Below are 24,999 nucleotides of genomic sequence, written 5' to 3'. Positions count from 1 at the left end.
CAGTAAACTCAAAGTTAGTCATAAATTTAGGCCCTATTGCATTCTGCTACACGGGTTTGGTAAAAAAATCCCAATAAGTGTATATTGATTGCATTGTGTGAAAGTTATAGTGTCTACAAACTATGGTATAGATATTGCAATTTACAATATTTTTTGCAATACAGCGCTGCACTGGTTTAACAGACAATTGCGCGGTCATGAACTGCTGTACATAAATGAAATTTACGTCCTTTTTTCACACAAATAGAGCTTTCTTTCAGTGGTATTTGATCACCTGTGCGCTTTTTATTTTTCGCACTAAAAAAAGACAGAAAATTTTGAAAAAAAAAAAACCCTTATTTTCTCATTTCTGTCATACCAAATAACCAAACAAAACTCAAATTCTGTCATAAATTTAGGTCAAATTGTATTCTGCTACATGTTTTTGGAAAAAAAAAAATCCCAATAAGTGTATATTGGTTGCTTTGTGTGAAAGTTATAGCATCAACAAACTATGGTATAGATAATGGAATTTACATAGCTTTTACTTTCTGACTGCCTTTCTTTAGGTGCCTAAATACCAAGACAGTACAAACACCCCCAAATGACCCTTTTTTGGAAAGTAGACACCATAAGCTATCTGCTGAGAGGCATATTGAGTCCCCGGAAGATTTATTTTTTTCCACAAGTTTTTGGAAAAAGACAAACTTTTTTTACACAAAATATTCACCCTCTCGGTTTGTCCAGTTTACCATTATCATTGAAAGTAAAAGAAAAATCTAAAATTTGGGTTGTCATCAGAGCAGGAATAGTGGGGACATCTTCCAAAGTGGACACAATTTCTGGTTACCCTGCTGACCCTCCAGTTTTCCCTCACTTTGGAGGGATTTAATCTCACTTCCTGTTTGCGCTGTGGGACAGGAAGTGAAGGGAAATCTCCCCAATGGAACACAGATGGCAAAAAACTAACAGGGGTTATAACCCTCCCTTACTCAATCCAAACTGAAAAAAATGCCTTTTGTTACACTTTACCAGACCAAGCTATCCAGACAATGTAGCACTTAAGAGGGTTGATGTGAACCATTTACCACTGACTGGGATGCTTAAAATGATCAGCTTTTATTTATGTAAAGCCTTTATCCTAAAAGGAAAAAAAATGGTTTGCTGAAACTGCATATAGAGTGTCAGCTGGTGCTCTGCTTCAATTAAGCTGGATATAGATGTAACGAAATTCGATTGACTTGTGTACAACCAGCCTGTTTTTCTCTCAATCAGCACCGCCGGTTACAGCCAGTAGTGCTGATCAGTGTATTCCGACAACGGGAAAACTCCACACTGTCAAAAAATCAATAGCACTGCAGTAAGGATTCCCCCATCTACCCAGATTGTGTGGATCGGGGAATCAATTTTTTTTTTCGATCAACTTGCTGGTTGAACGAAAGAAAATTAATCATGTATGGCCAGCCTTACCCTAGATTCACACTGAAGGGTTTTCCGCAGCGTTTTGCAGAAATGCACTACAGTCCATTTAACATGATTTCCTATGGAACATGTTCATATCTTTGCATTTTCACCCGATGCGTTTTTTGGAAAGGATCAGGGACTTTTTTGAATGCAAAAAGTTGCGTTTTTGGTTCTATAGACCAGTGTTTCTCAACCTTTTTTCAGTCAGGGCACCCTTGAAAAGTATTTTCGGCACCCTAGTCTAACGCTCACATTACTGAGTGTCAGGGAACGCATGCAAAATCATGCGTGTTCCCAACACACAAACATGCTTCTCACAAGCCCTGGATGCGCCACTAGGAATTCTATCCCCTACAGTAGTGGCCTGGGAACTCTGGAACCTCCCAATTTATCAGTGGTTATAAGCCAATAATGAAGCCTGCTCAGCGAGAGGTCCAGATAAAACCCACCAAGTAAATGTGATCATAAGAAGAGATCGTGCTAACAGAAAGCAATCCAAGAACAACAGATATTGCAGCTGACCTGGTATGTCATAGAAGGAGGTCACAGGCTTAGTACAGAGATTGGTGTGGGATGTTCTCTGCCTGATTTGCTCAACAAGCATCTTCCTTTCGTCATCTGTCAGCAGTTTCATGAATAGCTCATGAGAGGAAATCATAAACACTAACTGTAAGTCTTCAATGCCCAAGCACAAGTTTCTGGATAAAGAAGGGGAAAAATAGGAATTAAGTACTTAATTGTTTATATTGAAATATAGCTCACTGTCTATGTGCACTTCTTAGGGGGAACTAATGGAATACCTAGGCTTTTTCTATAGCAGCACATTCATTGCAAAATAAAAAGCTGCACTAAATTTCACAATGCTTCAAACAGAATAAACGGTACAGACTTTACCTATTCCTAGGGAAGTGATGAAGGAACTAGTAAAAGCAAGTGATATTTGTCATTATGTGCACTGCTTGAGAAGATCAGGCCCAGGAAACCACCACCACAAAAAGCATTTTGATGGTCATTATACACTTGCTGGTACTGGATGCCTGCACTCCAGCTACTTTCTCAAGAATAGGCAGGCATTGCTAAGCTCATCATTTTCAGGGAGATATCTGCATATCTATGACCATCCTTACTTGATAGGTAACTTATCCTTGTGCCTACCAATCAGAAAATACACAGAGCTAGCAATATAAAAACATGTTCAAGGATATTGAATTTTTTCTAATGGCAAGTAAATTCCACATTTAACTTTTATAGTCCAGGTTACAGAAAGGAAGCTTATTGATCACAGTCGGTATCCGATTTGATTTTCATAATCAGCCTTTTTTCAGCAAGGCTTGCAGATAAAGCTGATCCTTACTTTAAAAATGAAGCTACCATTCGTCTTTGAGACTCTGAAGCTTCTTCAATCTTCAGGGCCTTGGAACACACCTAGAAAAAAACAAAAAAAACAAAAAAAAAAACAATGAATAAAATTACTGAATTTATATTCAAACACAAATTGTCATGTAAACATACTGTATGTCATTGTATATACAAGTTATAAAGTACCATATGCAAAAAAAGATTACTTAAAATAGAAAATCCACAGTCCTTATTGGACTGGGGCAAGATATGCCACCCGGCAGCTTAACCACTTGCCCTCCTGAGGATTCCTGACCAGGCCATTTTTTGCATTAAGGCGCTTTGTTACTTTAACTGACAATTGCGCGGTCATGCAACGCTGCACCCAAATTAAATTTACTTTTTTTTCCCACAAATTGAGCTTTCTTTCGGTGGTATTTGATCACCTATGCGGTTTTTATTTTTTTGAGCTATAAGCAAGAAAAGACCGACAATTTTGAGAAAAAAAATAATATTTTGGATTTTTTGCTATTAAACATGTCTAGTAAAAATTTTTTAAAAAAAATCAAAATTAGTCATAAATTTAGGCCAAAATGTATTCTGCGACATATCTTTGCTAAAAAAAAAAATTCCAATAAATGTAAATTAATTGGTTTACGTGAAAGTTATAGCATCTACAAATGGCGGTATAGATAATGGGATTTTCTTTTCTTTCTACTAGTAATGGTGGCGGTCAGCGACTTTTAGCGGGACTGCGGCAGACATTCTGACACTGGGGGGGGAAACTAACTTGGTGTCACCGATACCCAAGTGACACCAATACAGGGATCAGTGATAAAAGAAAAAGCACCGACACTGTACTAATGGCACTGGGCGGAAAAGGGTTAATGTGAGGGACGTTCAAAGGGTTAACTGTGTGCTGGGAGTGTTTTACTAAGGGGGGGGGGGGGGATGTTCTTCACTGTAAGCACACTGATCGGGATGGCTGTACTGTGCACAGCACAGCCATCCTGAGCAGTGTGCTCGAGCTGACAGGAAGGAAGATTGTTTGTAAGAGAGATGCTTGGTAATCACCGAGTGCTGGCAGGTAATTACCGGCCGGGACCTGGTGATTGACATTCGCGGCAATGAATGGCGGCGCGGGTAGGGCGCGCACGCCTCCTACCCGGAACTGCAAAATCACGTATATATATGCACGTTATGCTGCACACAGGTGCTGCCCTGTAGTACTTAAGCGGCTAAAGAATAAATGCCAGGCATTGGATATGTTATACATAGTTACATTGGTCTAGATTGAACCAACGTGACTACGTATATACCTTAACTGGTCAATGCCCGCAGAAGCTGGAAATCAAGGTAGACGCTGCTCTTTCATCTCCACTTGCTTCCAGGTCTTGTGCTGAGCAGCTGCACCTCTGCTTATCAAACACAGGGGGGATGTTTTCTCCATTCAGAGAATACTTTGCATTTCCTGAATAAATACAAAGCATTTTATTATTGGACGGGGTGGAAAGGAGAGGTGTGGACATCACATTCTCCGCCTCATCCAATCAGAGAATGTTTTACAGGAAATACAAAGCATTCTCTAAATGGTACTCAGGCCGAGTAGTCAACCTCCTTTATTTACAATGCATTAGAGGAACCGTTCAGCATGGGACTCAGAAGCAAGTGGAGATAACTGAAGTAGCAGTAGCAGGGTCTACGTCTGATTTACAGCTTCCAAGGGCCAGGTATGGTATATACATAGTTACATTGGTCCAAACTGGTATGTATAACATGCCCAATGCCTGGAATCATTTAATAGAGTTGGAAACTCCAGCAAACAAGTAGTAATAGAATTCCCATCAAATGTAACAGTATCACATCCACCCAATACTGACTAACATCTGTGAGCGAACAGAGAGTTTAAACTGTCTAAAGCATGCGTGTGCATACTAAATAACTAGCGGTATTTGAACAGTCACAGGTATATAGAAAACTTAGCTAAAAAAAAAAAAAAAAAAAACCAGAGCACAGAGAAGATGAGCATTTCAAAATTGTTTAAAACTATAAGTAATGAACAATAGTTAAGATTTTTGAAGAAAACCATTTCAGAACCTTTATAAATGCACATTTATCCGTTAAAATAAACCTGAATTGAGAGAAATACAAAATTAAAATGCTAGTTCCCTAATTTTAATGCTGATCGAATAGCTTTAATCCTCTGCAATTCTGCTGTGGGTCAAGAAGGCACATGAGAAATTTTGAATTCACTTTTCATTTTATACATGTCTGCTTCTGGTCAGCCACTCAAAAAAGTATTAAACTACAAGAGTCAACATGATAATCCGTCAACTGAGATTTTTAGAAAATCAGAAATGGCTGCCCACAAACATAGATCTATAGAAGTATATGGAGAATTCATGTAAACATAGGACACGCAGATCTTGGGATGTGGGTTCTTGTCTCCCCAAAAGGATCCCACACAAAATAGCCAAAAAAATGAACCATGTCCCATTCTATCCAATATGGGTACATTTTATTTTAGTAACAAACGCGACATATATGACATACCGAATGTACACGTATTATAAAGACATGATCAACAAGGTAAATACAAAATAAAAAAACCTCATACCTCAAGAAGATAGTCTATTTTCTCATTGTTTGGCTTCATAAAGAGCTGGTGAAAATGCACGCTAACTGGACGCCCATTAAGAATGTCCCACATTGTGTTGCAAGCACAGATTTTAAAGCAAATCACCTTCAGAGCATCATTGCTGCAGTGAAAGGAAATAGTTTCAGGCAAATCTTAGCAGGTCAGCATAATGTGTTTGAGTGGAAACAATCTTTCTTAAAGGGAACAACATAATATATTTGCAATTCCAGAAGAAGGGTTTTTCTGAAGGATTAAGGAATCATGCATTCAAATAGATTGGATAGAAATACATGTAACTGTGAACATGCTTCTGTTAAACTAAAGTACACCCACAACATTAACATACACAAATCTAATAACCATGGCTGACTTACCTGTGCCAAGGATCATGATGATACTGTACATGTAAGACATTAGCCACTGCATTAATGGCTGCAAATTAGAATTCCAAAACCTTTTTCAGTTTTTGCATTAAGAAGGATTGGAACCTACTTTTCAGTCCTACAGAAGCCTGCAATTTTTAACATCTGCTGAAGAAGCTTCAGAAGAAAAAAGCAAAAAACTTAAGTGTTACTAAACCCAGGACCCTGCATTCACTATATCCGGTCTCCCACACTACACAGAACATGGAAATGCAATTATTTTAGTAAATATAAACTGCTAAATACCTTTTCGCATCAGCAGTATATAGCAGTCTTGTGACTATCAGTGTCCAGCAGAGCACTGGTTAAAGCTTGTAGGAGGAGATTTAATTCTCCCCGGATTGCTCTATGAGGCGGCAGGATCCCTGACCCTCCTTCTGGACAGCATTAATTGGCTTTGTGCTGATCACATGCGCTCTCCCAAGAAAAAAAAAAACACTCTAGCAATACACATGTGCAGCTTGCCCCCAAGCTCTGTCAGCATATGGATTGGGGACAGCAGAAGAAGGGGAGGATCAGAGAAGACAGGATCAAACAGCCTTTTTACACAATGTGAAGGAATAAACGCTTAGGTTCCACAGGGAGTATAACAATCATGCTTTATTGCATATACAGACGGATTCTACTGTTGTGGGTTTAGTAACTCTCCAAAGTCCTCTGTTTTTTCCAAACAACTTTCAAAGTTCTGAGGAACTTTTGTATCCTGATTTTTGAATACATAAATAATTCTAGAACCTAAAGCCATTTATATGGTCTTTGTTTCTTCCTAACTCCTTATTGCAATCTATGTTCCTGTTGTTGACATTTCTATGACTGGGGAAAAAAAAAAGCTTTCCCAAAGAGACAAAATCAGCAAAGCCAAGCAATGGTTCATTTTTTTTAACCACATCTAACAAAAATAAAAGATGACTGGGACTGAACTTAAAATTACAGGTGTTAGCAATAACACGTGAAAGCACATACCCTTGCTGCACCTTCTGGAAGAGCTCTCTCAAAACCGACTGTCTGAACTGGTCAGGTAGGTTACCATGTACATTATCTTCATAGAAAATATTTAGTATTCCCTGTCACAAAGAAAACAAATAAAGGTGACCATGCACAAATTCTTTGCTAAAGACTAGAACTCCATTAATGATTACACTGGAAAACTGAAGAGATATAAGGCAATTTTTTTTCTAATTAAAATAAAGCTGAGCTGGGTGGTGTGCATCCTTATACACCCACATAGTGGTTTGCTATACCCTCACAAAGGGAAGGTTACATCTATGTTCGTCTGGGCGTTATAATCAATCCAGGGAAGCTTCTTGTGCGCCATAATGCCCATAAGTCTCTGTTTTATTTCAGCGATATTTAGGAAAGGCTGTTTCCATACTCAAGCGAGAGTTTGCGGGGTAGCCAGGCAGGAACACAAACCCCAGCAGCTTTCTCTGGGTTCTTGATAAGGAAAATATTGGTTCATGTAGCAGAGCATCCCAGGGGTTGCGGACCAGGGAGACATTGAGAACAGACCATATCATTGTGTATACCAGCGTGCACAACCAGATAGCATGAGGACAGGTGTGAAGGAGAGTTCCCCATTCCCAGCAGCCCCAAAAAAAAAAACATCGGGGACACAAACGTGGTAAACCTGGAGATGCAATCAGGGGTCATGTACCAGCAAGAAAGCATCCTGACAGAATTTGACTGACAGCAGCAGGAGCCTATGGCTCTCGCTGCTCTCCGTGTGTCCTGTGAGAAGAGAGGGGAGTGGGGCTGCAGATGGGACAGCGCTAAATCACTGGAAGAGGAGTCAGGTAAGTGTGTGTGGGGAAGGAGGAGGGGGCATGGGGGCGAGGAAGGGGTTTCTGGGGAGGAAGGGAAGCAGGGTGTTACACTAAGGAAGATTATATTCTTACAGGCTTAACTCATTAAATCTTAAAATTTAAAGCCGAAGTTTAATTTGCTTATAAATTTCTGCCCACCCTGGTACCTCCTTTCCACCTCATTAACATGCTAATGAAATTTTCAGTTTTTGTTACATATCTTCACTGGGTCTCCATGCTTCTTTATAAAATGCAGGCAGATCATGACCCAAATGAGGGGCTGGCTGGCAGCATGTTGTAAATATCTTCCAGAAATCATCACAGCACCCGGCCTCAGTACTCTTTCTCAAAAGCCCTCAGACCTGATGCAAGCAGTCAGCTGGCTTTTGGAAGGAGATATGCAAACATCAAAATGCCTTGATGGGTGGATGTCATTCTGGAGGAGCAAGCATTCCCAGACAGAAGGTATTGAACGCAGACTGCCCTACGTAATGCAATCATGTCATGCTGAGCCTCCACAGATGAAAGAACTGAAATGTAGTGAATGAAAACGGGCAGGACAGGGACTGTAAAGCTGGAAAGAAAGGGTTAGATGATGGTGGACATCTTTTAAGCAGAATATGAGGCATGCTCTGGCTTGCTGCAGGTTATAAAAAGCGCACAGTGTCCAGTGACATCAGGGTAATCAATTTCAGTACAGGAGAGGAACCTGTCCAACTGTGCAAGGTGAAGGTAAGACTGGATTTCTGCTTTAATACCAACTCTAAATCCTACAAAAACTGCCAGTTTTATTACCATTTGAGGACAGATATTTTACATATAACAAAATAATCTGCCTTACCTGGTAATTACCACTCTTCATAAAGTTATGAATCTGACTATATGTTGACGATTGCTGGACAGTCAAATTTGATGGGGCTAGAACACTGCATGCCTGGCAGTATCCGGCCAACCTTCTCTGATCTATTGCGCAGTGGGCAGAGTCGGCACCAATCTGAGGAAGAGACAGAGAAACAGACAATACTCTTATAGCAGTAACAGAAGAACATTCAGGACTTTGAAAACTAGCTCTATTGACTTCAAATATAACATTTAAAGTGGGCAGAGCCTCTTTTTTTCCTATGTTTTTCAAGAGTGGAAGTGTAAATCATGTCTTTTACAAAGCTCTGAAGAAGCATAAAAACATCTCCACATGGGACTGCAGGTGGAAAAATGCACACAAAATGAACCTGGTGAATAGATTTCTTAAAAAGCCTCAGAGTTTATTCAAAGCATATAGGAAACCTCCTTGAATTTGGCCAAGAATTGGTGATTGTTGGCCAGGTGTGTGCCCCAGAGGTATGGTGCACCCTCCATTGGCACATAATACCCCTGGAACACACACTTGATCCACAATAACTAATTCCTGACCAAATTCACGAGCGTTTTCTATACACTGGTGAATAAACTATTTATTGAGGCTTTTTTTAGAGATCAACTCTGTGTGTTGGTTTGTGAGCCTTTTCTCCCCCCTGCAGTCACATGTGGGGATGTTTTTATGCTTCCACAGAGGTTCATAAAAGATTTGATTGACATTTCCACTCCTGCAAGAATAAGCACATTCTTTCTGTGAAATGCATCCAGTTTGCCAGATACCCTGTATCATAACACTATATGATAAAAAGAAAAAAACTATTTATGAACAGGATTAATGTATATGAATATAAAGTGATAGAAAATGTGGGTAGAGGCATATGGAAGTGTATTTATCTTTGGAAAAGAAAGAACGCGACTCTGTTTTTAAGAAATACAAATATTTAATTTGTTGTATAAAGATTATGCTTTTTAGACAAATTTAACAACATTGATCTTTGTAAATTCATAGTAACTGGTTAAAATAACACACTAAAACACACACACACTTTCTTTTTTACTTTTTTTTTGCTCATAGTAAATGACAGGCACCACAGTGGTCACGTGTCACCAATTCAGATACTGCATTCATGTAAGCAGCATTTTTACTTTGCCAATAGTGAACCAACGGCTGTTTCTCACTCTCACTGAGTGTTTTATGGTTCACAAGATGTACAAAAAGGAGACATAGCAAATATCTGTTCATTTTGACAAGGTTACCTTGGATACCAGTTGTTTGGTGTTGAAAACATGCTCTCTAGCCTTCTCATAATTTAATGGGTTGGTGGGTCCTTGCTGGAAGTAAAAGGCTCCAAGGTCATAGCACACCTATAGAGGAGAAATAAATCTATTGCCATGAGTTCCAGTCAAAAACAACACCCAGCATAACCTACACCCACTCAAACCACTGAAAATGAAAATAAATTACTAAGTTGTGAATCCATACACCTGTGTGAAAATGATCTGATGGAAGCAACCATTTCCTGACCCATGGGTTGCATACCACTAAGCCAAAAATTATTTTTAGCTTTACGGTCCCAAAGGCAGCATGTGAACCCAGGTGAGCAACTACTTCCTTGAGTATCTTCACATATAGGGATTTTACTTTGAACAGATTCCTCTTGGGACTCTTAACTATATTTTGGAGCCGTATTTCTGAGGAACTAAACAGGAAATGTTTTCTGTCCTGTGGAAAGACATGTTATGCCATACTGTACATAACTGCTGGATCAACCTGAGCAAGGCAAAAGCCAATAAATGTTTTAGTAAAATTGTTGTAAACCTCGGACATGAAATATGAACAAAGCACAACTTTCTATACTGTGTACTTGCCTCTATCCAAAGCGCTGAGTGTAATTTCTCTCTACTGCCTAGTTTCTTCTGTTGTTTGCATGAGTCTGACTGCAAGAGATAATTGGTGATGGGGAGGAGAGCTCCAGCACACAGCCTGTGACTGATATCCTCATCTGTGCATTTTTTGCATGCAAAGGGGTGTGTGTCAGGGCTCAGGACTCATTGAACTATGCAGTGTGAAACTTCAGATCCCTGCCACCTGCTTTTCAGAACCGAGAGATCTTGTGTAAATTCTGGACTTTGAATTGCTGTAGAGGACAGGTGGCTGCAGATAAACAGGTATAACTTATGTTGGAGGGCTTGTTTCATTTCTGTCTATCACCTGATGCTATTCATTTACTGGGTATATGCAAGGGTTTACAACCGCTGTAAGGAGTGACAATAAGGTAAGTTAGAAAAGGAAACACTAAGCCTATACTGCAACAAGGTTTTATTTTATTTAGTGCTGTACAAAGCTTTACTGACTATAATATTTAATGTAAATATATTATTAACAAAACTGAAACAGGTAAATAAACACTTAGAAATAAATCCAACAAAAGGTAACTAGCTTGGTAATACCTGACATTGTATCTCTTCAGAACTGATCATTAAACCAGCAGTGGAGCTCTCAGTTTCCCCATTCACAGCTCCAGGCTCCATCGCTAACAGGTCCAGGGTCCTCATGGTATGGACATAGAAAGACTTCTTTAGTTTTATGGCCTCCTCTAGCACACAGACCGAGTCCTCTGCTTGTTCTTTCAGCTGTAGATATAAGAGAGCCAGGACTATGTATGTGGCCCATTTTTATACAGTAGCTGTCAAATTAGGTATATGTTGACAGGGTTGGAAATTTCTAACCACAATCACAGTTCACAGCCTACTCATGATGTCAGAAATAAGTGGATCTGTGTGTGGTTCATAAGAAGACTTCACTGATTGATGCCCCATATTTGTAACATAATACCAAACTATCAATGTGAGGCCATCTCAACACAGAAATCCAGCTTCATTGCAAGAACCAAATCCTTATCCATACATCAGTCTGTCAGTCTGGTTATCTGCCTTTCCATCCAAAAATCTCTGACAAGTTGTCTGTCCTTCAGTAAAGTGGTCCGCTTATCCATCTAACTGCCATTCTGTTTGGCCGTCAGACAGTAGGCTCAATTCACAAAGCTTTAGCAAAATGTATGTATCTTTCTTGTAGCTATGTGACTGAAATTTAAAAATTTCATTGGATTTACCTCTGCAGTACTATCACTGTTTTTAAAAATAAGTATTCTTATCCTGGTGTGGTAGCTTTGTGATTTGTACTTAATGGTCCATAATCGGCCCAACATTTTATTGTACTTATTTTAGATGATAAATAATAAAGTCTGAGTGGTCCAGAAAAGATAAAAAAATCCAAGACTAGATCCAGTGCTGAAGCATCCATCTATGAATCACATAATTGTTTACAGTGACTGGATCCTTTAGATTAGGGGTCTCCAACTGTGGCCCTTTGCTAGCCTTTATCCGGCCCTTGGAATACTATTCCTCCCAATGATATGAGGTACTATTCTTCCCACTGACACAAACAATGGGACACTATTTTTACACTGATACCAATGATGGGGCATTATTCCTCCCATTAATACCAATGATGGGAATTAATGGTAGGAATAATACCCCATGTTTATTTTCATGGATGCTGGGCCCGGGACATTCTCTACCCCCACTGGTCACAATCCGGTCCTCCTAAAGTTTGAAGCAGATTAAACCGGCCCTTTGTCTGAAAAGTTTGGAGATCCCTGCTTTAGATTAAAATTTAAAAAAAAATTCTTGTATATTTTGCAAAAAATATATTACAGAGGCTGTCACATTCAGAACACATGGGGTGATCGATATACAACTTAGAGTGTAGCTCAAAGCACTACAAAACTTCTCCTGCAGTCCAAAGCACAGATAAGGTACCAATGTTCAAACAAGCTCATCCAGGCTAGCAGAAGCAGATTGGAACACAGAAGGTGGAAACACCACACACCAGAACCCAACCACAAATAGAAAGGTGAAGATACAGCTTGAGCCTGCACTCCTCCTGGTTATGCTCCACTGACAGGTTTCACCCCACCTACAGGGCTTAATCATGGACAGCATGACACTGGGTAACAGAAATAAAACAAAACAAAAATATTCCACAGTGATTTTTGACTTAAGGTGCAGCACTTGACCGGCCGAGATTCGAACCATCTATGGGCAGGCTGAATGTACCAAATTCGATTTGTTGTACGACTTGGGTACAATCAATCTGTCAAATTTTTCATGCAATTACTGCCAGTGACGATAGTGCTAGCAATAATCACTGCAATCTCCCACCAGGGATAACAGCCCACCGGGAGAACACAATAGTTCCACCCGAGGGATTAGCTCCAGTCAGTGTTGATGGGTGTATAGAGCAATTTTCTTTCTTACAACTTATGGTTGCAGGAAAGACAAAATTGCACCATCTATGGCCAGCTTAAGACGCATAGCTGCACTGGATATGTGCCTTTGGTCCCAAAAGCCTTGCCAGAATTACATAGGGGGGGTTGATTTCCTAAAGGCAAATATACTGTGCACTGCAACTGCAAATGCTCTAGATCTGAGGGGAAGCTCTCCTGATTTCTATTATCCAATAATGTGCAAGCAAAAATGCTGCTTTTTTTATTTTCCTGGCATGTGATTGGGCAATCTTTGCAAAGTGGAGCTTTACTTCATTTACTAAGCTCTGGAGTAACTGTATCTGTAGTGCATAGTATATTTGCCTTTAGTAAATCAACCCCATAGATGGAAACAAATCCATTAGCCAAGTGTATGCAGCGGTTGACTTACAGAAGCATAGAGATCTAATCTCTGATATAAGCAGCAATGGCTGGTATGTAAAAAGTCCTCATTGAAGAGCTGCATTTACTGTTTTTATGCATCTCAGTAAATGCAACGCTATTCCTCTAACAAGGATCATTAAATACAATAACAAATTACACATCCTATACTTAGAATGTCCTGTCTGTAAGAGTTTTACAATGAGTAGGTGTCACCTGTAGACATGTATATAGTGCAACTCCAGACACAACCAGCAATGACTGACTGAAATACAGACTGATTGTTATCTGCTGTTTCCACAGCATACCAAAAACCTACCACTTTAAGAATATTTTCAGTGAGCTCTTTTTCTTGTTGTATTTGATTCATTCTGTTGAAAAGAAAGAAAGGAAAAAAAACCCACAACATTATTCAAGTGTGCCATCTTGTGATCACAACATTCCATATAGGAGTATTTAACTGAAAATTCAAAAGTGTGACATACAGGTTTGTCACTGAACCTGTGCAGCGAAGACTCAATAGCCAAAGAAAGGGAAATTTTTGATCATATGCTTTCATTAGTATATAGCAGCAAGTGTCAAAACTAAAACAGCCCTAAATGGAGGTGAAGTACCACACACATATACAGTATATAGTACCGGACTATCAATCAAGTGTGAATGGGCTCGTTTACACTGTAGCCTTTGCCACCCCTCTGAAGAGCATTCCACAGTGGATCGCTTTTCAGAGGGAAGTTGAAAGGTGGCTGGAGGGGATATGTCACCTTCTCACCGTCTATTTTAATCCTGAAAATAGTCTGCACCACCCACCACATACGTTGCAAAACATCCACTTGAACACGCTACGTTTGGCAGCAGTACTGCCCAAAAATGTGACAGGGGAGTATCATTTCTGCCACAGCTGTGAAGCAAAGCCATTGTGGCATGTGTATAACCACTCTGTGTTAGGTTAAGAGAGGCAGTTGGGGGTGGTCAAACCGTGGTTCACCTGTCAATTTTTACTGCAATCCCCTTCCTTGGCCACATATGTAAACGAGCCCATACAGTATTATAAACACATACATACATATGTCAGCACATGCATATAGTTATGTCAGCTGCAACCAAACAGATAAATACACAAGAACTATTTTGCCCACCAGAAAATGTGTAGATACAAACACAGCAGGCTATAGCATATAAGGAGGGTGACAACATTTTTCAGAGCCTAACATTCTATAGATTCCATTCGCTGAAAGGTAGATGGCCTGCTACCCTTTTTCTTTCCTTTGGATGCGAGTACCCCATATTTTTAAGAGCTCTTCCACAATGGAATTTTTCTATGCTTTAACTCCGTTCTGTTTGTGCTGTCATGTATGGCAGGGTAACCAGAACTGAGCTACCCACCCTCAAGTTTAAAACAGACTCTGCAATTTTTTACTGAAGCATCACCTACAGGCAGATTTTGGTGCTGTAATGACCAATTCTAATACATAATGTTTGTGTGAAAGGCTTTAAGGGAGAAGTATGGTCACAGCTTTTTTGGCCATACTTCTCCTGTGGGTCACAGGAGTGGACTTAATTCTAAATCCGCTCAGATGCCCGAGACAGCTGGCTTAACCTCTCAGCACACAGCCACTCCGGCCCCCTCCACAGTAAACGCTGGAGGTCCAGAGCATGACGAACAGTAACTGCTCTCTGCTCAGTGAAGATCACGTCCAAATGATCACTCAGTTCTCAGTCCTAGAGCAGGAGAGGGACAGCTGCAACATCTGATTGATGCTGTACCCATCTAGGTGAGTATGTATGTTTATTTTTTTTTATTCCCACACTTCTCTTTTACTTATTTGTATGCTTTCCTGGAAAGCAAATAAAGAAACAATGGTTCCTGCAGCTCTCAAGGGAGTGAAAAAAAAGAAAATAAAAAAACACTTTGGGGGACATTTATCAAGAAAAATAGCAACACAAACACCACACAGGCTGCCTCTTACTTGCAGCAGGTTTACAATTCAATTGTCACCTGTGCACCTGTGTTCATGGGCTGCAGAATGAAACAAATTTTCAAGGTCAACAGTGAATTCTTCACTGAAGAGGAGACATATTTTCATTGTAAACAGATGCATAATTAGGTAATCAGGGTCAAGTTTTATTTGGTTGCAGTGCAACTTTAGAGCAGCCAAAGGAGGAATTTACGACTCAAGCTGAAACCTTGTAATAAATCTGTCGGACGATCTGTTTATTTTCTTGCTCCTGTTTAGCATTGCCTTGCTAGGTTACATAATTGGTGTGCCCGTCTTTGCACTGCTACAAAGAATGACGACAAGCAGAGGGCATTTTCAACTGTCATAAAAAGTTCATAAACATATTTCCTGGATTTGTTCATAAGACACACAAGGAAACCTTTATCAATCTAATGTACAGTAGAAAATCCAAATCACAAAGTGCATCTGATTTACCAGGTTAGTGTTAATTCTTTACAGGAAGCTATTGCTCATAAAACTGTCACAATATTGTGAAAAACAAAGTGTAACATTGCACAGATCCTATCAATTTTGGCTGCTGTTGTGACCATGCCATTCCTGTGTAGATCTTGAAGGTCAGATTGCTGGAGCCTGCCTGCTACTGTGCAGGAGCCTGGGAGAGGAGCAATGTAACAGCAGGATACACAGCTGGGAGAGAAGTGTGTTTAAAATTTATTTTGTGACAGTTTGTCAACAATATGGTTCACAAAGTAGATCATAGCGCTTCCAACTGATAGGCCATGTTCACACTAGCTTTGTGAGCAGGCATTAGACAGGCCTCTGGGAAGCATTTTTAACGTTCCTCAAACGCCTATGAAAATTCAACACATGGCAGCACACAGTAATGTTCACACTGAAGCATTAGCACCGTGGCAAAATTGACGCCTCATATGGAGTCAGGAGGAGTTAAAGCCTCCCATTCAAGTCTATGGTGATGCTCCTCAAACGCTTGGCAGGCGTTTGAGGAGCGTTAATACCATTAAACTTCATTATAGGCGTTTGTGGTATGGTTTTAATGCTTGGCAAACGCCACAACAATGCGCATAGGGCATTTGGGGAGTGTTAAAAAAATATCCCAAACGCCTGTCTAATGCCTGTCAAATGCTATAGGGGCATTTGGCAAGCGTAAAAAATTAGTCAAGTGTGAGCAAACCCTTATGCAAACATAGTGCTGTATTGGAAAAATGTCATTAAAAGAAACAGCTTCATTGCAATTAAAACAGTACAGTACAGTTCGATTGCTATTTGTTTCTGCAACAGAGGAGCCCATAATTCAAAGATGCAACAAAAGGCGCACATGCATAAAGTTTAACTATAGTCAGATAAAAAAGCTGCATGGCTTCGTTATAATCTTGAGGACTTACACATTTGGTTGTAGTGGACCCTGCTTAATTGGCTTCACAGGGAAACTGCTTTGCACAATAGTTCTGATTGCCCTGTAACAGAACAAATAAAAGTAGGGGTAAAATACATACCATCATTGGCTGCAATCGCAATTTTCAGATTTTTAAACATTAATTTTTTAAAAAGGGGGTTTGCCACATAAGTCTAGTTCCTTCAATAGGTTGGGAAGGGGTGTATGTGGGGAGGTGGTGGCGAAAAAGGAGGCTTTCTAGGTAAGAGAACATTTTATCCCGTTTGTTCCCCCTGGTCCGTCCACGAATGTTCAGGTTTGCTATAATTCTGGCTAGGAGGGGCTCTAAGGGGAGGACAAATAATTAGGGGTGATGGAGAGCATCCCTGGCTTGTAGCATTGGTGATGGGAAAATGGGTTAGATAGGGTCCCAATTACTTTAACTGCTGCGGAAGGGGTGAAGTATATTGCCTGGATGCAATTGAGAAAATTGGGGCCCTGGCTGATATATTTCACTTTCAATAGGTCTTTATTAAAGTTTTAGAGGATACATAGCATGATTCATACAAATGTTCAAATATAATCAACATTATAAAAAGGTACAGAGTGCAGCTGCGAGTCATAGAAAACAATAACAGTTAGATTATAAAGATCAATACGTATGGCATAATATAAGTTAGATTTACAGTAACAATACACATATTATGAGCTAGAAGGATAGGTAGGAAAAGGGGAGGGGTAAAAGGGAAGGAAGGCAAACGTGTAATGACCGTAAATCGGGAGACACTCGGAGTAGGTATGAGAGTCGAGCTTTGCAAGGTAGTCCAGGCCCATATATTTCAATGTGAAACAGGAATTGCTAATTTACCCTATCAAAGGTCTTTTTGAAGTCAGTCAATAGGAAAATGCATGAGGTTTTGGAGGAGGAGGTATGGATAAAGTAGAGGGCTTTGCTGACATTGTCTCTAGCCTCTCTGTTATGCAGAAAACCCACTTGGCCCATGCTAATGATATTAGTGCCATGGTATGAGGTGTTTGGCTAATTTTGGTGAGGATCTTTAGGTCGAGATTCAGAACGGAGATGGGGCCTGTAACTGGCGCATAGAGAGAGATCTTTCCCATCTTTGGGGATTACTGTGATGTGAGCCAGTAAACAGTCTCTAGAAAACTGAACCCTGGACAGGTGCATTGAGAGCTTTGGTCAAATGTGGAAGAAGGTATGGGAGCAGTGTGCAGTCACAATTTTCCACTGTGACAAGCAGCTTGTGTCCAGGGGCAATCATCTGTCCTTAACTACAGCTAAGAACTGGCTGTGCGATTATATCTGAACACCGGAAGACAGCAGCGGCCAGTGTCAGCCTGTCATTGCTTTGTGCAGGCAGAGCAACTACAGGCATCCATCTGTACAACTGAACACAAGAATTCCATGTGAAAAGGGCCTAAGAGGGAGGTGCGAAAAGCCTGTGACCTCTGGTCTTTGAAGCTTGCAGAGTGGAAGCAAATAGGTCCTAGAGAACACCAGATCCTACACAGCAGCTGAAATACCACATGGAAAAACCACAAGACAAAAAGGAGAACATTTATTAAGTCATTTTCTGACACAGTTAAACACAAAATTAGTCTGCCTCTTTTTTTAGCTTTTTTATGTCTAAAGGTTGGAAAACACTAGGAGTTTTGCAGCTGGACCATTTATTCTGAAATTTTAACTGGGTTAGCATGACACCTTTATTTCCCTCAGTAATAAGCTGCGACACTGGGGAAGAACTAGCAGAAATTTTCTGGGCCTCCCATAGGAGAGCAAATACAAAACAAAAATTTGAAGCCAATGGGAAAATTAAATCGTTCATGGATTAAGAAGACAAACACTGACTTTCCTCATTAACTACAGCTCTGCATGCTATATCAACATCAAGGATAAAACAGACATTCAATAAGGCAAAACAAGGGATTATAATTTAAATCCATAATAATCCCAAGGAATAAACAAACGCATAGGAAATTCTTTTCAACCGACATTTGATTGACACTGCAAGTTTAATAGGTTTGTACTTCAGAAACAGTAAGAACCACAATCAAATCTGCCTATTTGGATTACAGTCTATAGTATTTTTCTAATGCACATTACACAATGTAAAGAGCAGTGTCTTAAACACACCCATCAGAGATATTTTGGACATAGGAGGTGATATTGACATTTTTTTCTTTTTTTTTTTTTCGGTCTTCAGCTGCCTTAAGCAATCTTGTGCTTCTGGTGTGTTGTACCTTTAGGGAGATCATGGCACACTCCAGGTAACCCTGCTCTCAATTTACTCATTGTTATATAAATATGTGTCATTGTTGGGAACTCTCTGAGCAAGGGATCACACTGTGCAGAGAGCCATGATACACCACTCAGACTCAAGTGTTTGCAAATGTATGCAAGAAAAACCTGTTTTTAGCCTAAATGTTTAATTAGGTCTTTCTTTGTTCTGACTAGTTGACTAGTGTACTGCCCTACCCCCATGTGCACTTTTCCTATGCTAGGTATAAACTCTAATTGGCAGCCATTTTTGCTTCCCTGACTCCTTGCATGTCTTGTATACTGCAGTAGAGAGATTTCCCTCTCATTACAGACTCTGCCCCCCCTTCACCTTTGTGAATTCCATCACAAGTTACATTCTCTTTCATATAAATTAAATACAAATTTCTCATGGGAGAATGGAAATTCATAGCCACAGCAGGTGTTAAGACCCAAGAACTCAAGCATACAAATCTCACCAACAGGGTCCAAGAGAGATGGAAAAACTTCCTGACAAATATTCTATCTATAAAAAAATGACCCAATAAAATGATTGTCAACTGAACCCAGTATCATGATTGATACTAAAGTCTGGTTGATTTAAAAATCTCCCATTGAGAATCCATGCCAGTGTAGAGAAATCCTGCAATGAGCAAGGCTGGGCCATTGTTGGGCCACATGCTCTGTAAAAGCATCAGCCTTTATTGCCTGTATACACAGTACAAGAATTTTATAAATATAGTGCCTAAAATTGAGCCATTCCATTCCTATATCCCAAGATATTTTCATCTTATGGTTTAAAAAAAAAAAAAATAGTTAGCTGGCTGAAGTGCAGCACCCAGAATAAGAAAGAAAGTGTCAGTACTAGAAACCAGTCAGGATATGATACAGTGCACAAGTGTGAAAAGATAAAAAATTGACAGGGGGAGAAGAGAGTATCGACTCATTTCAACAGGGCACTGCTGTACCTTTACTGTGCAACCACAGACAGCAGCAGGTCCAACACCAGACTGCATTGCTTAAAGCCCAACTCCATCTTTTGTTTGGAAGAGGACTGGTGCTGGATTGTGGGGTGGCGAGCTTGCAGGTGAAAGGGTTATAGAACAGCGAAAGCTGTTTTTTTTAGTTTTCACACGTCTTTCAATGATTTTTATTTTTATTTTTTCAAAAAGATGGAGTTGAGCTTTAAGTGTCGTTTGCAGAGCAGGGCCTGGCTATGATGTCTGGATCAAATGAGTGTATTACAAATACTTTGGTAGATAAAACTGTCTAAATATGTATTTTAGCTGTGTACAATTTACATGGAGTGCAGGATTAACATATCACCATACTGAGGAGGAAAATCACCAGTGGTGGTTGTCCCACACTTTACATTATCTCCACTATACCTAAAATGGTTGTAAACCCTTACATATATCCACATCTATATCACCTCAGGTGATACACACAGATGAAACAAATCCTCCTACATACGTTGTACATGTCTATCTGCAGTCTACTCTTTTCTACATCCATGCTGAGTTTATAAAGCTTGTTTGAGAGCTCAGAAAAGAGGGGGTGGAGAAATGAAATTACACACTGCAGAGCTCAGTGAGGAGAGCTCTGAGCGCAGATTGGAGGGAAGAGACACACCCTCTCCACACAGCTCACAGGAACAATGCTATGGCTGTAAATCAGCTGGAACTCCCTCCCCATCACCATTTTTCTCTTGGTGTCAGGAAAACCTGTCAGAAGTGCATTATGCTGTTGGCAGAGGAACGAATCAGCAGACGGAAATTACACTTATAGTGCTCTGAGATAAGTAGACAGTGTAGAGAGATATGCTTTGTTTATATTTCATGTCTGAGATTAACAACCACTTTAAATATACACTGTTCAAAAAAATTGAAGGAACACTTTGTAATCAGAGTATAGCATCAAGTCAATTAAACTCTGGGATATTGATCTGGTCAGAGGGGGTTGTTAATCAGTTTCAGCTGCTTTGGTGTTAATGAAATTAACAAGTGCACTAGATGGGAAAAAATGAGACAACCCCCAAAACAAGAATGATTTTACAGGTAGAGGCCACTGACATTTTTTTTGCTACTCAGCTTTTCTGACTGTTTTTCACTAGTTTTGCATTTGGCTAGGGTCCGTGTCACTACTGGTAGCAAGAGGCAATACCTGGACCCTACAGAGGTTGCACAGGCAGTCCAACTCCAGGATGGCACATCAATACATGCTTTTGCCAGGTTTACGGTGTCTCCCAACACAGTCTCAAGAGCATGAAAGAGATTCCAGGAGACAGGCACTTACTCTAGGAGAGCTGGATAGGGCCGTAGAAGGTCCTTAACCCATCAGCAGGACCGGTATCTGCTCCTTTGTGCAAAAAGGAACAGGATGAGCACTGCCAGAGCCCTACAAAATGACCTCCAGCAGACCACTGGTGTGAATGTCTCTGACCAAACAATCAGAAACAGTCTTCACGAGTGTGGCTTGAGGGCCCGACGTCTTCTACTGGGCCCTGTGCTCACTGCCTGCCACCATAGAGCTCGATTGGCATTTGCTATTGAACACCAGAATTGGCAGGTCCACCACTGGCATCCTGTGCTATTAACAGATGAGAGCAGGTTCGCCCTGAGCATATGTGACAGACGTGAAATGGTCTGGAGAAGCCGTGGAGTATGTTATGCTGCCTGTAACATCGTTCAGCATGACTGTTTTGGTGGTGGGTCAGTGATGGTCTTGGGAGACATATCCATGGAGGGACGCACAGACCTCTACAGGCTAGACAATGACATCCTGACTGCCATTAGGTATCGTGATGAAATCCTTGGACCCATTGTCAGACCCTACACTGGTGCAGTGCGTCTTGGGTTCCTCCGGGTGCACGACAATGCCCGGCCTCATGTAGTGAGAGTATGCAGGCAGTTCCTGGAAGATGAAGGAACTGATACCACTGAATGGCCCCCATGCTCGCCTGACCTAAATCCAATAGAACAGCTCTTGGATATCATGTTTCGGTCCATCCGACACCGTCAGGTTGCATCTCAGACTGTCCAGGAGCTCAGTGATGCCCTGGTCCAGATCTGGGAGGAAATACCCCAGGACTCCATCCATTGTCTGATTAGGAGCATGCCCCGACAATGTCAGGCATGCATACAAGCACGTGGGGGCCATGCAAACTACTGAGTACCATTTTGAGCTGCTGCAATGAAATTTCAGCAAAATGAACTAGCCTGCTGCATAATTTTTTCACTTTGATTTTTGGGGTGTCTTTAAACCAGTCCTCTGTAGGCTGATAATTTAAATTTCCATCAAATGATGGGGCATCCTTACATTCCTAACACATTACCCAGTCCATATAAGTATAGATATCCAGCATGATATTTTTCCCCATTGAGATATGATGTGTTTTCAAAGTGTTCCTTTAATTTTTTGAGCAGTGTATATCTCACTATATGGAAAAAGACTGCTAGTTTCAAATATCACAATATATGCTCAGAAAACCTACTATTTCATAGATCCTCTCTCAGTAACCAATTGCAGTCAATTACAAATCTGTTATCAGCAGATTGGTACAAGCAGACTAATCAGAGACAAGTAGACTTTGATTACAGAAGTTGATTTATTCAATTAATGGCTATTAATTTAGTTTTATTTAATTTATCCCTTTTGTATTGAACTGTATTGTTGCTGTATTGTCTCCCGTTATATTGTAAAGCGCTGAGCAAACTGTTGGAGCTATATAAATCCTGTATAATAAGAATATTAATAATAATTACCATCTGTTGTACAGCATGATGGCCATGGCAGTGGTTGGAGGTAAGCTGGAGAGGTCCAGGTCCACATGCTTTGTTCCTGGAGGTACTTTACTCACACAAAGGAGCTCATTGAGCAGCATGTTCAGCACGGGTACCGATAAACTGAAATATGGACAGTCAAATAAAAACAAGATATATTACACACATGCACAAGGATGAATGTTCATATGCACAAGAGCAGCTGTAATCAAAGTGCTCTTACACTCTAAATCATAAATCTTTACAGCGCTTATTTTTTTTCTCATCAACATCTGGAAAAGAGTTCCTATTAAAATTTACCTTGTATATGGTGTTATTGTTATTTGACAGGATTATTTTAATCAAAAATCTCAATTGTATTATTATTGCATGAAGTGAATACTTGCCTAATTAAGTAATTTGGTTTTTAGATTACTATATTCAATCTATAGATCATCTATATTAATTGGTTTTAGCAATTAATACATATTGGTCTATATTAAGAATACATATTGGTATATATTTTGGATATGTTTTCAACATTATAAATAATTACTTCGAGTTTATTATATTACAACGTCTGTATGCAATGGAAGAATTTAGATAATTAAGAATCTCAGTACAAATGAGCTCAGTGAATGTCCGTAAGATGCATAGACAGAATTTTATTTTTTCATAATCACTTAGGGAATACATTATTTTAAAGTGACACTGGTCCCAGTTTGTCTAACCAGTTCTGTTAAAAGAGTGACTACCTCCTAAGTTTATAGCCTACTAACAAGCTGAATGTTAGAGGTGAACTCTTGACATGCTACAGGAGTTTTTAGGAAAAAAATCGCAAAGTATCTCTAGTCCTTTACTGCCCCTTTTAGGTAATTGGGATCATTTAGTAAAGAAAATAGACACCTTGAGTGACATCATAATTAGGTGAGATAAGCTTTGCCCGCCTAGGTTTTTTGGGTGTAAAAATTAGGAGACAAAGGAAAGGAAGAGACAGGGGACAACAGATGGACACACACACAGAAGCTGACCTAAAGCTGACAACAATGATACCACAAAATCCATATTGGTTCATTTTTCTGCAGGAAATTTGTGCTCGCCTTATATCTCCAGCTAAACCGTTTAGTCTGATATTGGTTATGGTTAGCGCAGGAGTTGATTTGAAATAATTTTAACTGCAGTATAAATTATCTTCATTTCAATGCTCGGGGGGAAGAATTCTCTTTGGAATATCCCTGAAGCTGATTTCAGCTTCTAGTAAATGGTTTAGTTGGATATAACAAAGTAGACAACTTGCTGGAAATTGGTGTTGACCTCAGGTAGATTCTAAGCTCATTGGATAATCCTGTGTATGGTATTCTAAATTAGTTCATTAGCAGTATAAACTTTGAATATCTGGGTGCAGGGAGAGATCACGTGGTCAATTTGCATATCCTTTGTCATATTCTGCCTAGTTACTGGTTACTGATAGTTTCGTATGCTGCAATTTTTAGACAGCTGACCCCATTTCATTAATATTGGATAATATTTGCAACTGTTATCATTTTTATATATATATATATATATATATATATATATATATATATATATATACACACACACACACACACACATACAATTGCTTTTTGTCTTCAAATTAGCACAAATAAAGAACTCGGGTTAACAGTCAATCTATGAAAATTAGTAGAGAATCTCTTTGAAAACAGATCCCTGCCTGTTTTCATAAATTATTTATGGATTATTTTCTCAGAGCGAAAAGTTCTGACATTTGCAGTAAGATACAAGTCAGATTTTAGGCACCCCCTGCAACAGAGGCTCTGAGGAAGAGGGTTTCCATGGAAACGCGTCAACCTCTATTTGGCCCTCGGATGGCACTTCTTTAATGTCGGGGTCTTTAGCTCTGTGTGGAATACACACTCAGTGACTGTCACTTGCGATTTTGTCTTCACTCGTTTGTGAGTATAATCTTATCACTTTTTTAATAAACTTGTATCTGAAAGAATGCGCTAGGCCAGTGCGCTTGTTTTATTTTCTCTGCAGTTTTCTCTGGACTTCCCCAGTCATACACAAGAGCAGTAAGGCTTGGCCTACTTTTTAGAATTTTCATATATATCTGGTTTACACTGATTATCTCTGTTTCCAGTCTCCCACTCCCATGCGCAGGAGCTTTTGACATTTCATGGTTGGTTTCTAGCCCGAATCTACCTGTGTGAGCCCATCAGTAAGCTCTATTGGGCCAATCATCTGTGGCTTGGGCATTCCCATCCTGCACCTGCAAGTAAATAAGGGGTATGTATATGTGCAGCCACGGGACAGGGAATGCCTGGGCCACATATGACTGGCCAGTAAAGTGACCACTTTTTGGTGAACTTGCTCAGGTGGGTTTGGACTAGGATCTG

The 24,999-nt window shown here is 39.9% G+C and overlaps 1 protein-coding gene across 1 annotated transcript in view; it reads right to left on the bottom strand.

The window, feature by feature from the left end:
- INTS8 (integrator complex subunit 8) overlaps positions 1-24,999 on the bottom strand; it is a 70,693-nt gene that overhangs the window by 38,673 nt on the left and 7,021 nt on the right. Inside the window, exons 4-13 of the mRNA XM_089666694.1 lie at positions 22,604-22,744; positions 16,572-16,643; positions 13,527-13,578; positions 10,950-11,132; positions 9,756-9,863; positions 8,485-8,637; positions 6,805-6,905; positions 5,399-5,540; positions 2,798-2,868; positions 1,966-2,141 (exon numbers count right to left, since the gene is read on the bottom strand). Coding sequence (XP_089522820.1) covers positions 1,966-2,141; positions 2,798-2,868; positions 5,399-5,540; positions 6,805-6,905; positions 8,485-8,637; positions 9,756-9,863; positions 10,950-11,132; positions 13,527-13,578; positions 16,572-16,643; positions 22,604-22,744 — 1,199 coding nt within the window. The remainder of the gene's footprint in view (positions 1-1,965; positions 2,142-2,797; positions 2,869-5,398; positions 5,541-6,804; positions 6,906-8,484; positions 8,638-9,755; positions 9,864-10,949; positions 11,133-13,526; positions 13,579-16,571; positions 16,644-22,603; positions 22,745-24,999) is intronic.

The sequence above is a fragment of the Staurois parvus genome, unplaced genomic scaffold (assembly GCF_062004578.1).
Source record: "Staurois parvus isolate SC_StPar_1 unplaced genomic scaffold, SC_StPar_1.0 ptg000052l, whole genome shotgun sequence".
In the NCBI taxonomy this organism is placed as follows: Eukaryota; Metazoa; Chordata; class Amphibia; order Anura; family Ranidae; genus Staurois; species Staurois parvus.
This window is presented reverse-complemented; position numbering and strand designations above follow the sequence as displayed.